General features: G+C 38.0%; 1 protein-coding gene across 5 annotated transcripts in view; it reads left to right on the forward strand.

Annotated features, from left to right (window-relative positions):
* The window catches only part of LOC132767331 (transducin-like enhancer protein 4), a 160,144-nt gene that overhangs the window by 60,426 nt on the left and 86,033 nt on the right, over nucleotides 1-13,685 (forward strand). For 3 of the 5 annotated variants that reach the window (XM_060762162.2, XM_060762157.2, XM_060762158.2), the window contains exon 6: nucleotides 9,350-9,424. The exons of the other annotated variants lie outside the window; for them this stretch is intronic. In XM_060762162.2, the coding sequence (XP_060618145.1) occupies nucleotides 9,350-9,424 (75 nt within the window). The remainder of the gene's footprint in view (nucleotides 1-9,349; nucleotides 9,425-13,685) is intronic. 5 annotated transcript variants of the gene reach the window in all.

Consider the following 13,685-nt stretch of genomic DNA (forward strand, 5'->3'; position numbering starts at 1 on the left):
AGGATCATAGTCTATGGGTAGCATGTTGACCTCTATGTGGCAAACTGTCTAATACCTGTTTGTTTCTTGAATTATTATAAAGAATGAAAAAGTAGGCAGGCACTCATCTGATCCAGTTGCGTTATTTGTTATAGATTCATTATGTCTCAAAGGTATTTACTTGCTTATTTGGTTTCCATGCCATCTTTATCCCAGAATTAGAATAAAAACACAGTTGCAATAAAAACACAATAAATGTCACATATTAAGATAGGAATTGAATTAATTATACTACACTCAAACCTCCCTTGACTCATTAAATCCAAAATAGAGGCAGTCCCCATGTTATAAACATCATATGTTCTGTAGGTTTCTTAAGTTGAATTTGTATGTAAGTTGGAATAGCAGGTACATTTTTGAAATGTAACTCCAGCCAACTGTGTGTGTGTGTATCTTTGGATTGCATAGGGAAGAGTAAACACCTCTGTGGTGTGTGTTTTGTTGTCTGTTCAGAAAATTTCACCTTCTTTTCTCTCATTGTGATAACTAGATTTTGAAAAAAAAATGGCTTATTGTGGAAACAAGGATTGGTGAGAAAGCTTCAGTTGATACACCTTTTCACATGATAACTCTTTCAGGACTGAATTTCTTTTCCTAGGGGTAGATTTCTCTCACTTTCTGTTGTTGCACCCCCATTCTTAACTATGAGTCATTTGTTTGTAACTTGGTGATTTCCTGTACTCCAAAATTGTCCGCATAGTTGACTGAGATAGTGACACCCTTGCTTTCTGACTTAGTTTCATGCACAAAATTATTTAAAATATTGTAAAAGAAACTATGTATGCATAAGGTGTATATAACACACCAATAATTTTATGTTTAGAATTGGATCCCATTCCAGGATGCTTCTTTATGCATATATCTGCAAGTTCAGGTATTGCAAAATTTGAAAAATTCTGAAATCAAAAAACATTTATAGTTCCGAGGATTTTGGATAAGAGATAAACAACCTGTATTAAAACACCAATTTAACAATTAAAAAAAACTAGTCATAAGCAACCAGAGAAATAATTTTAAATATATAACATATCCATAATGACCTGCCTGAATTAAAAAAATTGCTTGTTGATAGAAAGACAACAGGGGCTAGGGGAACCTTCTTTGGAAGGGGATATCACATTGGTATGGCTGTTGAGAAGGCCTTATCAGTCTGGATAAGATAGAAATTTGAAGATATTTTAGATCAGCTGTGGTTTCTGAATCTTCTTCAAAGACAGTATGACATATAGCACATTGCAGCAGCCCAAACCAGCTTTAGGGAGGCATGTGCCCCTGTGGTCAGATTACACAGATCTGCAGGAATAGTCCCAGTGAACACATTAGCTTGAATTGTGTAAATGCTCACTAGGTCACACAGATGAGAACTTAGTGTCCAAATGGAGAGTTGATTCCAAAAGTTATTTTTATTTAATTTATTTATACAAAAACATATATGCCTACCATCTGTTGTTTACATACAATTTAGGATCACTGGCAGGAGTTTTTAAAAAAAATAAATAAATAGGGAAGCTGTTATAAAATGAAATGATCCTGAGGATATTTTGAGCCTAGCTGCATCCTGGGATCTCAGTCACACTGCAGAATTATAGTTCTATTTTTTCCACTTCCACTGTCATGGAATCCTGGGATTGGCAGTTTAAGAAAGGAGCATTCTGAATCACAACCAGAGTACTCGAATGACCCCAAACCCAACAATTCTGTAGGACAGAACAATGACAATTAAAATGAAACAATAGTGCTGTTCTTGCATAGTGTGAATGAGTCATAGAATCGTAGAATCATAGAGTTGGATAAGATCTCTGGGCCATCCAGTCCAACCCCTTGCCAAGAAGCAGGAAAATTGCATTCAAAGCACCCCCGACAGATGGCCATCCAGCCTCTGTTTAAAAGCCTCCAAAGAAGGAGCTGTCACCATACTCCTGTGCAGGGAGTTCCACTGCTGAACTGCTCTCACAGTCAGGAAGTTCTTCTTAATGTTCAGATGGAATCTCCTTTCCCTTAGTTTGAAGCTATTGTTCCGTGTCCTAGTCCCCAGGCAGCAGAAAACAAGCTTGCTCCCTCCTCCCTATGACTTCCTCTCACATACTTATGCATGGCTATCATGTCTCCTCTCAGCCTTCTCTTCTTCAGGCTGAACATGCCCAACCCTTTAATCTGCTCCTCATAGGGCTTATTCTCCAGACCTTTGATCATTTTAGTTGCCCTCCTCTGGACACATTCCAGCTTGTCAACATCTCCCTTCAATTGTGGTGGCCAGAATTGGACACAGTATTCCAGATGTGGGCTAGCCAAGGCAGAATAGAGGGGTAGCATGACTTCCCTGGATCTAGACACTATACTCCTATTGATGCAGGCCAAAATCCCATTGGCTTTTTTTGCTGCCGCATCACATTGCTGGCTCATGTTTAACTTGCTGTCTATGAGGACTCCAAGATCTTTTGCACACATAATGCTCTCCAGCCATGCGTCCCCCATTCTGTATCTTTGCATTTCATTTTTTCTGCCAAAGTGGAGGACCTTGCATTTGTTACTGTTGAACTTCATTTTGTTCGTTTTGGCCCATCTCTCTAATCTGTTAAGATCATTTTGAATTCTGCTCCTGTCTTCTGGATTATTAGCTATCCCTCCCAATTTGGTGTCGTCTGCAAACTTGATCATGTTTTCTACCCCTTCATCTAAGTTATTAATGAAGATGTTGAACAGGACCAGGCCCAGGATGGAACCCTGTGGCACTCCACTTGTCACTTCTTTCCAGGATGAAGAGGAGTCCTTGCAGCCCCATGTAGAGTACTATATATACTCATGTATAAATCAACCATATGTTTGGGGTCCAAAATTATGGATTTTGATACAAACCATGAATAACTTGTGTGTCATTCCACAGAGAGAGGAAAGTACCTTGGTTCCAGCCATCCCCTGGCTGCTGCTGCCATTTTCCCACATGGGCATTCAAAAAGTCCAGAAGTTGTGTGACAGTGGAGAGTCTAAAAGGGGTTAATGCATCTTTTAGGTTTTCCCAGGATGGACTAAGCTTTCACCTTTTGCCATTCTACTCAGAGGAGGGGATGGGTCTTTTTTAGATAAGAGATAAGAATACAGTAATCACATTGAGCTAGGGATAGGCTGACCTAGGTTTTTTAGGTTGATCTTGTAACTAAAATTTCTAGACTTATACTTAACTATATAGAGTGTGTTGTAGTAATGAAATTTAAGATATTACCGTAGCAGTTCTAACAGGAAAGTAAATTAAACCATAGAAGAATGCCATTAGCTTACTTCTCACCTAGAAGAGCAATTTTCCACATAGAAAGAGGCAGCAAATTCAATGACAAATTCTCCATCTACAAAACTTGCAAGTAGTGTGACATCAGAGATGAATTTATGTATCTATGATGAACTAAGAATATACCATTTGTTTGCACATTCTCTCCAATCTCACATACAGATTTCCCTGTCTCACTCTCAGGTGTCTTAACCTCAGTATGTTTTGGGTGTTGTCTGCCCTGATGTTAATCATGTTTTTTCCTGTGTAATTTGGAATGAATGCCTCAGGCCAGTGTTTCTCAACCTGTAGGTCCCCAGATGTTTTGGCCCACAACTCCCAGAAATCCCATCCAGTTTACCAGCTGGATTTCTGGGAGTCAGAGGCCAAAACATCTGAGGAACGACAGGTTGAGAACCACTGCACATCCATTTGTTCGCTTTTTCTGTGTCCTTTCAAAACTTCTTTACTGCTTGGAAAAAATTTAAAGCAACGTTAGTATTTCTCTCACAAAGTGTTGATATCCCTTCCCCTCTTGCTTTCTTTTCAAAATAAATAAATGGAGTCTCTTTCTCAGTGTGCATGTGTGCACACAGTTACTTTTCCTCAATGAAATGATGCTAAATTGTTATAATACTTATTCCCCAAAAGAAAGAGTGGAATTTGTATGCTGTTGTAGAAGAAATATGTGCCTCAAGAAAGATGATGGCATCCACCCCGTTATGAATACAATATCTTCAGTTTCTCTTTGTCCAGTTCTTTATAACGGATGAAAAGCCTCTTACTGTAGTTAAGACCTGCTTTTCCCGCCCACCCCAACTCCTTTACTTCCCATCAGCATAAAGAAAATCCTCCCGTTCTTAAATCTCTTTTGAGTTAGTGTGTACTACTAAGAGTTTTCCTTTTCTAATGCTCTGGTAGTGCTCTGTGGGGTAGCACTGACACTCTCTTTTGGTTAAACCTACTTTTCTAAATCTTTTGAAAGTCAGTGTTATCTCCAAAGTATTTGCAAATTCAGAGTCTATGCCTATCCTAAAGGAGATTAAATGAAAGACAGATTGCATTTAAGAGCTAAGGGATAATTGGAGATCCAAAAGTATCCATGACAAAAATATTTATTAATCTGTTGGATTAAATGCTCAATATTAAAATGTGTTATTCCTTTCTTTGCTTCTCAGAATATAGCATGGAGAAAGCAAATGCTTTGGAAATAAGGTGTCATTAATCCTTTCTTGTACTTCTTGCATTTATAGCTTCTCTTGACCAGAGCTTGGGGGGAAAAATCCTTTTTAAGGTTGCAACTGATGCTAATTGGAGATTGTGGGAGTTGTAGCCACAAAAAATAATGTTTCCATATTTCTGTCTTGATTGATATTAGTAACATCCTGAATTGCACTGATAAATTACATTACAGTAGGTCCGTGTACTATGGGAGCAGGTGGTATGCTGGTTTAGTTATATGTGAAGAGCCCCTCCTAAGACAAAGGTGAGGGTAGTAGACGACCAGGTTGCCTGCAGGGAGCTCCTAATGAAAGCAGCTTCCTCCTCAGGTGCCAAATCTAAGATGAACTCATTTCTCAGCCGAGAGAAGTGACGGAAGTCTGGCTGTGCTTCTCTTTGCAGAGGAAAAAGATATATTTCTTTCTTGGTGGAGAGAAGCAACAGAAGTGTGACTGTGCTTCTCTCATGCTTCTGTTGCCTCTCTCCAACCAGAAAGAGACTAATTCGTTTTCTAAGAAAAAGATGATATGGCTGCACACAGCCAGGTTTCCCATTGGATTTGGAATCCAGGGAGGGAGCTGCTTTTAGAAGTTCATCGTGGACAGCCTGCACCTTAATATGCAAGTCTTCATTTCCTCTCTTCTCCCCCCAGAGCTGAGTACAGTAGGAGTGGATGGTTAGGGGTCATATTTCAATTATACAGCATTTTAGATTTCAGCAGTGTGTTGGCTGTGGGGAGAATCTGACCAGGTAAATATGTTCCAGAAAAATTGTTCCAGATTTTATTAGAAAATGTATTGTCTGGGAACAGATCGCTGACACAACAATACATGGGCTACCATATATGGAGTTTACTATTGTTTGATACTTAGATTACTAAGGATGAAGAATAAAAGTCATAGATAAAAAAATTGAAGTTCAGTTTTGTTTGCAGAATAATGCATATGTCTACAGTATGTTAGTAGGTAGTGATAAGAGCACAAATATACAGATTGTTCTTTCCCCCAGTTCTGTCTAATCATGGAGAGAGTACTTGTGCATGCCTACTGTACACAATACTCCGAAGCTGTGGGATACTCCAGAATTTCAAGCAACCTCTAGAGCAGGGGTCCACAAACTTTTTAAAGAGAGGGCCAGGTCACAGTCCCTCAAACTGTTGGAGGGCCGGATTATAATTTGAAAAAAAAAACATGAATGAATTCCTATGCACACTGCACATATTTTATTTGTAGTGCAAAAAGAAAACACTTAAAAACAATACAATAATTAAAATGAAGAACAATTTTAACAAATATAAACTTATTAGTATTTCAATGGGAAGTGTGGACCTGCTTTTGGCTGATGAGATAGGATTGTTGTTGTAGTGTGCTTTCAAGTCATTTCAAACTTAGGTTAACCCTGAGCAAGGGCCGGGTAAATGACCTTGGAGGGCCGTATCTGGCCCCCGGGCCTTAGTTTGAGGACCCCTGCTCTAGAGCATCCCCCAACTCTGTGTGAAGTAGAACAGACATTTTAACCAAGGTTAATCTGTGATACTCACTGAGGTACAGCAACATTGTGAAGACAGCCAGTATCAACTCTGTGTGAGTCAAGGTTTTTATGCCTGTTGTGAATACTGAAAAAGTCCTGGATTAGAAGAACTATCTTCTATCTTATGACTGCCAATAACTGTTTCACCATTTGTTTTTGTATGCTCTACAACAGTGGTTCCCAACCTGTGGTCTGTGGACCACCTGTGGTCTGCAAGAACTAAAATATGGTCCACAGCTTCAATGTTACTACACAATTGCAATGAGAGCTACCGGACCCACAAACCCTCTTATAGTGCCAATACTTATTGAATATTGTATTCTGTGGGCAAGCAGATGGACATAGGGCAACCCTAAGTCAAAAGTTTAGGGCCATCTGTCAGGGGTGTTTTGAATGCGATTTTCCTGTTTCTTGGCAGGGGGTTGGACCATGAGGTCTCTTCCATCGCTATGATTCTATAAACACTCTTCTTTCATCATTTTAGAGTTAAAGATGGGGGAGAGGTCTTTTCTTCTCCATAGTATGTCCAGCAGGTACTCTGATTCCAATGTGTTCATCAAGTGTAGTGGCAAACCTATATTCACATCTGAGACCTTTCCACTAAGTTCCACTAAGCCCAGAGCCAAGTACACAATCCTTCACCTTTCCACTAAGTTCAGATGTAGTGAGCTAGTTTCTCATCAGGTGAATCCTCTGAACTCAAATCATTCATTAGGAATTTGCATACCTCAGATTTCCCATTTCGTTATGTAAATGGCAATAGAAGGTAGACATTTTAATGTCTTTGTACTAGGGTCTGCCAAGACTGGAGCCAAAAAGGAATTAACCAGAATTTGCAAGTGAAGATTTGGGTGGAAGAATGGTATGAAAAAAGTGTAAAAGTTATAAATGAAGTAAAATATAGCTAACTGGAGTTAGACAATAATCTCATAGATGAAAAGTGCATTGTCAGGTTTAGAAAGAGATAACAGTGTAAATATGGGAGCTGAACATGAGAACATGAGTTGAATATGAAATGAAGAAATGGTAAAGAATGGATGGGCCCCAAAACTCCCATCACATACAGCTTTAAAAATATGTCAAACATAATAGCGTTATCAGCAATGCATTACTTTTTGGTGTAATGAACATTGTGACAATGTTATTTTAGAACATTGGATGATTGGTAAAATTGTAACTTCTTGATAAAATAGAAAACGTTAATGCTAAATATGTCTTTTAGAGGGCCATTTAGCAGCCTATTTTTTATCATTTTAAATGTTTCAAAATTAATGAAGAATATGATGTTCGTAACCTACTGCTTCTAAGTGTTGACAAAATATTTGAATGAATGATTTGCATGCCTCTTGGCTTGAGAAGGGAAGACACAGAAATGTGGAGTGCCTGGGAATGCAATGCAATAAGTACAACAAATAAAAGAATGCTATCTAGGTTTTTCAACAGCATAGATGTGAGGAGTGACCTATATCCTGCCCTTGCCTACTTCTTGTGTTAAATTTTTGGAGTTATGATGTAGCTGCATTTTATAGCCCATATGGTTCTCCCTTCTGCTGAACCCCATCTCTTCCTTTGTGTTGCTTAATAAGAATTCCTTGAATTGGTTAGATTCTTTTTCTTGCTAAAATACAATGTGGCAGCCTTCTGCATTGTATTTTTAAACATATTAATTTTTTTTGGCAGGAGAGGGGGGAATGATAGAACACAGTTGATATTCTCTAGTATTATAGTTTAAGGAAAACTATGTTTTTTGTACCAATCAGTTGTAATACCCTATACTCCACCATTCCTTGAAGTAAGATCCAGCCAGCTCTGAGAATCGTATTGTCCTGAATTAGAAATCTTTGCGATGTTTCCATCTCAGAAGCCTCCAGAAGCCTTAGATTTTATTTTATGTATTATTTGCATAACAATAGAGTGAAATATTAGCCCATTGAACCAGTTTTATGGTTGTTGTTTATTTATTTATTTACCATATTTGTACTCCACCCTTCTCAACCCCAAAGGGGACTCAAGGTGGCTTTACACATAGGCAATGATTCAATGCCATAAAACAACTTACAGTTAAAATAAACATTAAAATTAAAATTAATACACATTAAAACATTACATCCATTATTAAAATCATGCCATCCAAAATTGTAATCCAAGGCTCTTCCAGTAGTCATTGCACCAGTAGTCAATGACCACCATTTCATCTTCCTAATATGTTGTCCCTATCACTTTGGAACAAATTTCATTTAACTGTCATAGTTTCCAAGCAAGGTTCCTTCAAAGCCTTGATTAATGTGACACTTCACTCATTTCCCCACCCCCCCAAAAGTGGTCTTATTGCCCTCACTATAATGTCTGGAAACATAGGACTGGGGGGATGAACCATGACATTTTAAGCAGTGTAGTGTACAGTGCAGATAAATCCACCTTAAGCTAAAACTCTCAATGTTGATCCCTTCATGTCAATATACAGTTAAGCATATTTAGGATGAAAGGTTTATCCTTCATAGCGTTGGCACACAAAACAAACTCTTTCCCATTTTGATTGAAAGATGAACAAAGATTCTACATATGTCTTCCTACAGCTGAACGTCTTTAAAATGTGCCAATGTTTGTCTTCTGTATCCAACATTGTACTAATCCTGAATTATAGCAAGATTTTCTTAGGCTTGTTTAGATCCAGACAAAGGGCCAAGGGTCTTGAAGCCACACTCTCTTGCTCTTCCATTTCTCTGTTTTCCTTGCATTTCCTTGCTTCCAACAGAGGATTAGCCCCTGTACTGGTTTAGAAAAATTCAGAGATGGAGCAGATTTAGGGATCTGAAAATAGTCAAATCCACAGATCATAGAGATGGAAATTAACCTTTGCTTTTTTGATGAGGAAACAGCGTGGTGGTGGGTGAGTGCCCAAATGCACACCTTGTTTTTCCAAGTGCATAATTTTGTTCACAACAATCTGTTCATTTAAGGCTGGAGAATAGCTCTTCTGGTTCAGCACAGTACCGTCCTCTTAAATAAAAGATATGCCACTGCTGTTTTCTTCCTTGTCTCTAGGAAGAGAAAATGAAACTTGTAGTCCAGTTAACTATGGTTTGGATAAAATTCACCCTCAATCTGAGGTGTCTTTCATGAATCCTTGCTCTTTTAAAGGCACATATTCTTTCAAGCCTGCGTGTAATCTGGGGAGGGCGTTAAGTTTTCTTTAGATTATGTTTAGAGGAGAGATAAAAAACATAGATAGGAAATTATATGCTTGATTCACTAGAAAGCAAATAATTTTACTCTGTTTCTGATCTTTATTTATAGCACCAGCAACAAGTGGTGCAGGCTGTGGAACGTGCCAAGCAAGTGACCATGGCAGAACTGAACGCAATCATTGGGGTATGTGGTCTTTCCATTTTAGCTTTCATAGTCTTTTTTAAAAAATAGAATTCAATTTATTTATTCCTCCCCCCCAAACTTTTGTTGTTGTTAAGTTTAGTGCTCTTGGCTGGTTAGAAATACATTACATGCCAAAGTACCTGGCAGTTAGAATCAACTGGGCAGAGTTGATTGGTCATGTTATACTTTGCTGTGGTCTCTTGCCTGGAATATAGAATAAACATTCTCAGCAACAACACACAACACATGAAGGCCATTGACCATTTCCCACTTCACATTCTTCAAAATGAGTATAAGCTCAGAAAATAGCTCTTAATTGGACAGAAGAAGAAACTCATCCTTGAGGGAGCTTTTCTAAACATATATCTAAGATTTTAGAGAGAGAGATTACATTCAGCTGCTTCCATACCAGAGATTATTCACCCTCATGAGCAATGTGAACTAAGATATCAGGGATGTTTTGTGAATATGGAAACTGTTGTAACAGAAGACCAAGTGGGATTTGTGCATATTGAAGTAAAATTTGCAGACATTACTTTTGGAAGCCCTATGTTTGGCATTTCCATGATTTTTCAAAATGTTAAGCCTCTCAAGCTGATGCCCTCAGGAATGAGTGAACAGTTAATTTTTAAAATATAACAAAACAACAAAATAGGTCCTGAAAACAACAGTCAACAGGAACAAATTGATCCACACATGTTGGCTCTCAGATTTGATAATTTCCTGCATGCATGCATTGTTTACAATTGAATGTGCTTTCTCTGAGTGAAGAAAGGGGCTAAATATAATCTTTGTGCCAAACTCTGAGGTGCATTTAAGGCAAATTACCCCTCCAAATGGTCAGTAAATTGTACATCATTTGTGGCTGAATGCATGAGGTGAATTTGTTGCATATTTTGTCCTTCCTACCTTGTGTCTATTTAAATATTATCTGTAGTGACCCTGGAATGTGGACTTCAGAAGCAAAGATTTGATGTCCTTGGGATGTCCCATAGAGCAATGACCTTAGGCGTTTAGGCCTCCAGTGGGTTGTTCTGACCTGGCTTGCCACAGACAGCACTTTGTGGAGTTTGAGGATTTTAAGTCAACTGTGGGGCAAGTTCCAATATTGGACTTCCACTGAAAGAACACTAGACTCCAGTGATAGAAGAGGATTTTCTTTTCTACTGCAGCCTCCCATGAAATCTGTTTTGCAGGGGTTGCAACACTCCCTAGCTGATATTCCGGCAGTGGAAATGATTACAGCGATACTGGCACGTTCTGTTATATGAACCACAAAAGCACAATGTTGGATTTGGATCCATGAGTGGAGAAATTGTATTTTACCTTTATGTTTGCTGCTTTGATCGTCTGTTCTTTATGGTTTACCCTGTCACACCTTTTGGGATTTGTTGTATTTGGCACTCTACTGCTGGGATCCAAAGGTTCCTACATGAACGGTATCCCTCAAAGCTCTTCCAACATCTTGGACAACCTTTCTACAGCCGTACTTAGTGTGTTAGAAGTGGGTTTAAAACTTTCCAGTTGAACAAAGGACTTTTCTTAAAGACTGCCTGAACTTACCATTTTGAGTCCATGAGATGTTTCAGTCATATCCCCAAATCATAGGTAAAGGTTTTCCCCTGACATTAAGTCCAGTCGTGTACAACTCTGGGGGTTGGTGCTAATTTTGATTTCTAAACCAAATAGCTGGCATTGTCTGTAGACACCTCCAAGGTCATGTGGCCAGCATGACTGCATGGACACCATTACCTTCCCACCGGAGTGGTACCTATTGATCTACTCACATTTGCATGTTTTCGAACTGCTAGGTTGGCAGAAGCTGGGGTTGACAGCAGAAGCTCACACCGCTCTCTGGATTCGAACCTGTGACTTTTTGGTCAACAAGTTCAGTAACTCAGTGATTTAACCCACTTCACCACCGGGGGCTCCCCAAATCATACTCCCAAATAAATATTTCCAAAGAATGAGGCTTCTGGCATCAGGGCTCATACTGTTCATGTATCATTACATTTTAGTTGTTTTAAGAACTAGTCGATTCCTTCAGCTCTGACATCTGCTGAGATAAGATTGTTTAGTTTTATGCTAAACAATCTTATTATTTTATGTCTTATTATTAAAAAAATCTACCTTCTTCCTATTGGATGATAGAAGCAATACTTAAGATACATAGTAGCACCATGAAACGGCCTCTCTAAATTAATCCACTAATATATATATATATATATATATATATATATATAATGACTCACTTCTCAAGATTGATAAATACAGTTGGTTGTTCAAAAGAGGCATATAAAACAAAGGTGAGAGAAATCGCTAATAGCTCGTGATTCACATCTGTAATTATTCAGTTAATGCAAGCAGTTGTTTAAGTTATTCTAATGGAAACTAAACCACTGTGCCTTCCCTTTTTCTGCCCACTCACAAAGTCTCATTTTCCTTTTGTGTACAGGATATACATAAAAGTCTCCCTTAAAAAAAAGAACCCAGTGTATCAAACCTGCTTTGAAATGCTAATTATTCCATTTACTTTCATTAAAATTCAAATTGCCGAGTGAAGATGTGGATAAGGGTTGCCGAATAATCAATCTGTAGTGAAGATATTCCTTCATTTATGCTTCTGTCTTTTAACAAGGAAATAGGGCCACTCTGATCATTGCTGACAGTACTGTAGAGGGAGGTCTGATTGTAACTTGTTTTTCTTAATAGGCTATTTTGAGCACTCTTTCCTATCCTTCTGACCACAAGAAAATACCAGCAGTCAATTAAAAAATATAAATGGGAAAGAGTAACCTTTATTTCCTCTGAAGTGCCCCTTAGAAAGAAGGGGATGAATCAGACAGAGTGGTTTGTGTAGAATCATGAATAACATTTGTTGTATGTCTTTTACGCTCCAGTGGGGAGACTGGAAGATGAATAATTTCCCAATTAGTTTTCATTACCTAATAAAACTACCGTTATCTAAATATTCATTGTAAGAAATAAATTGCAAAAGGTCAGGATTTTAAAAAGACAGCCTGAAGTTTTTCCATATAAGTCATAAAAATGTGAACTTGGCTTTTAGTCTGATTGTATGCATTTTTTGAAAAGGTCCCTTCTCATTGTTTTAAACAGAAGGGCTCCATCTTTTGATCCAGAATGTGTAATTTTGTTTCTGAACTGGTAGGTTTACCCTAAAATATTTCTATTAAACCTCACTAGCAGAAGCAGTAAATTGCAGCAAATAAATACAGTCATGTTAGGTGGTAGCTCAGAAATGTATTTTGATATACTTGGGTTTCAGCCTCAGAAAATAATGAAAAACAAAATAATTTCACAAGTTTACATTTCTTGAGAAGGCAGGATGGCTTCTCATCAGTAGATGGCTGTTTTCACCACATTTTTATTTTAGAGTGCAAAGTTCTAGCCATTTTCATCACCTTTTAAAGTCTGTGTCAACAAACCAATCACATTCATTTATATGGGCAACCTGGGATTGCTCAAGGGTTTTGCTGCCTTGGGTATATTTTTAATATAGAAAGGTGGGTTGCAAATGACATCAGTAAATAATCAGACGCGTGAATTGAAGTGTACAACCTTTTGTACATTAATACATACACAGGGGAAAGTAATTGAGGACTGATTTAAAGGAATTCTAATGCTGCGGTTCTACTCTAAGAACATGCCTTTATAGTATGGTATAGATCCTTCATAGCTTGATGCTAGGATTTCAAGAAACCTAATGAAACACCTTGTTAACTTTGCAATATTCTGCCTTCATTGGTAAATGAACCAAACCACTGATCCATGTCATTTAAATGTGGAATGCTGAAATGAACTTGAAACATGGAGAGACAGGTTGTTCTCCTGACAGTAAACTAGTTGTGTTTAATGGAATGAAACACTTATAATGACTTCTTTCACAGGTCATGTTCTGTAGAAAATTACTGACAGATTGACACAAGTTAAATATTAGCCATTCTTTTCTTTCTTTTTCTTTTTTTTTAAATGATTTTTTGGAAGAAACATAAGAGAAGGGATGTGGTGAAGGGACGTGAGTGGAGCAGTGAAATGAGTGCTGGGAAAGAAAGCCTAACCATTACAACTATTTTCATGTGAACTGAAAATATGACATTATTGATATTCCATTTTTTCTCTGTACTTCTCATATTGTTTTGCTTGAAAATTCCTTCAAAAGTTATTATTCCTGGCTGGTCCAATTTGATTCCATAATATTAGAGGTCTCCCCCATTCTTTATCCACATGGCCATGTAAAATG

The sequence above is a fragment of the Anolis sagrei genome, chromosome 2 (assembly GCF_037176765.1).
Source record: "Anolis sagrei isolate rAnoSag1 chromosome 2, rAnoSag1.mat, whole genome shotgun sequence".
Lineage (NCBI taxonomy): Eukaryota > Metazoa > Chordata > Lepidosauria > Squamata > Dactyloidae > Anolis > Anolis sagrei.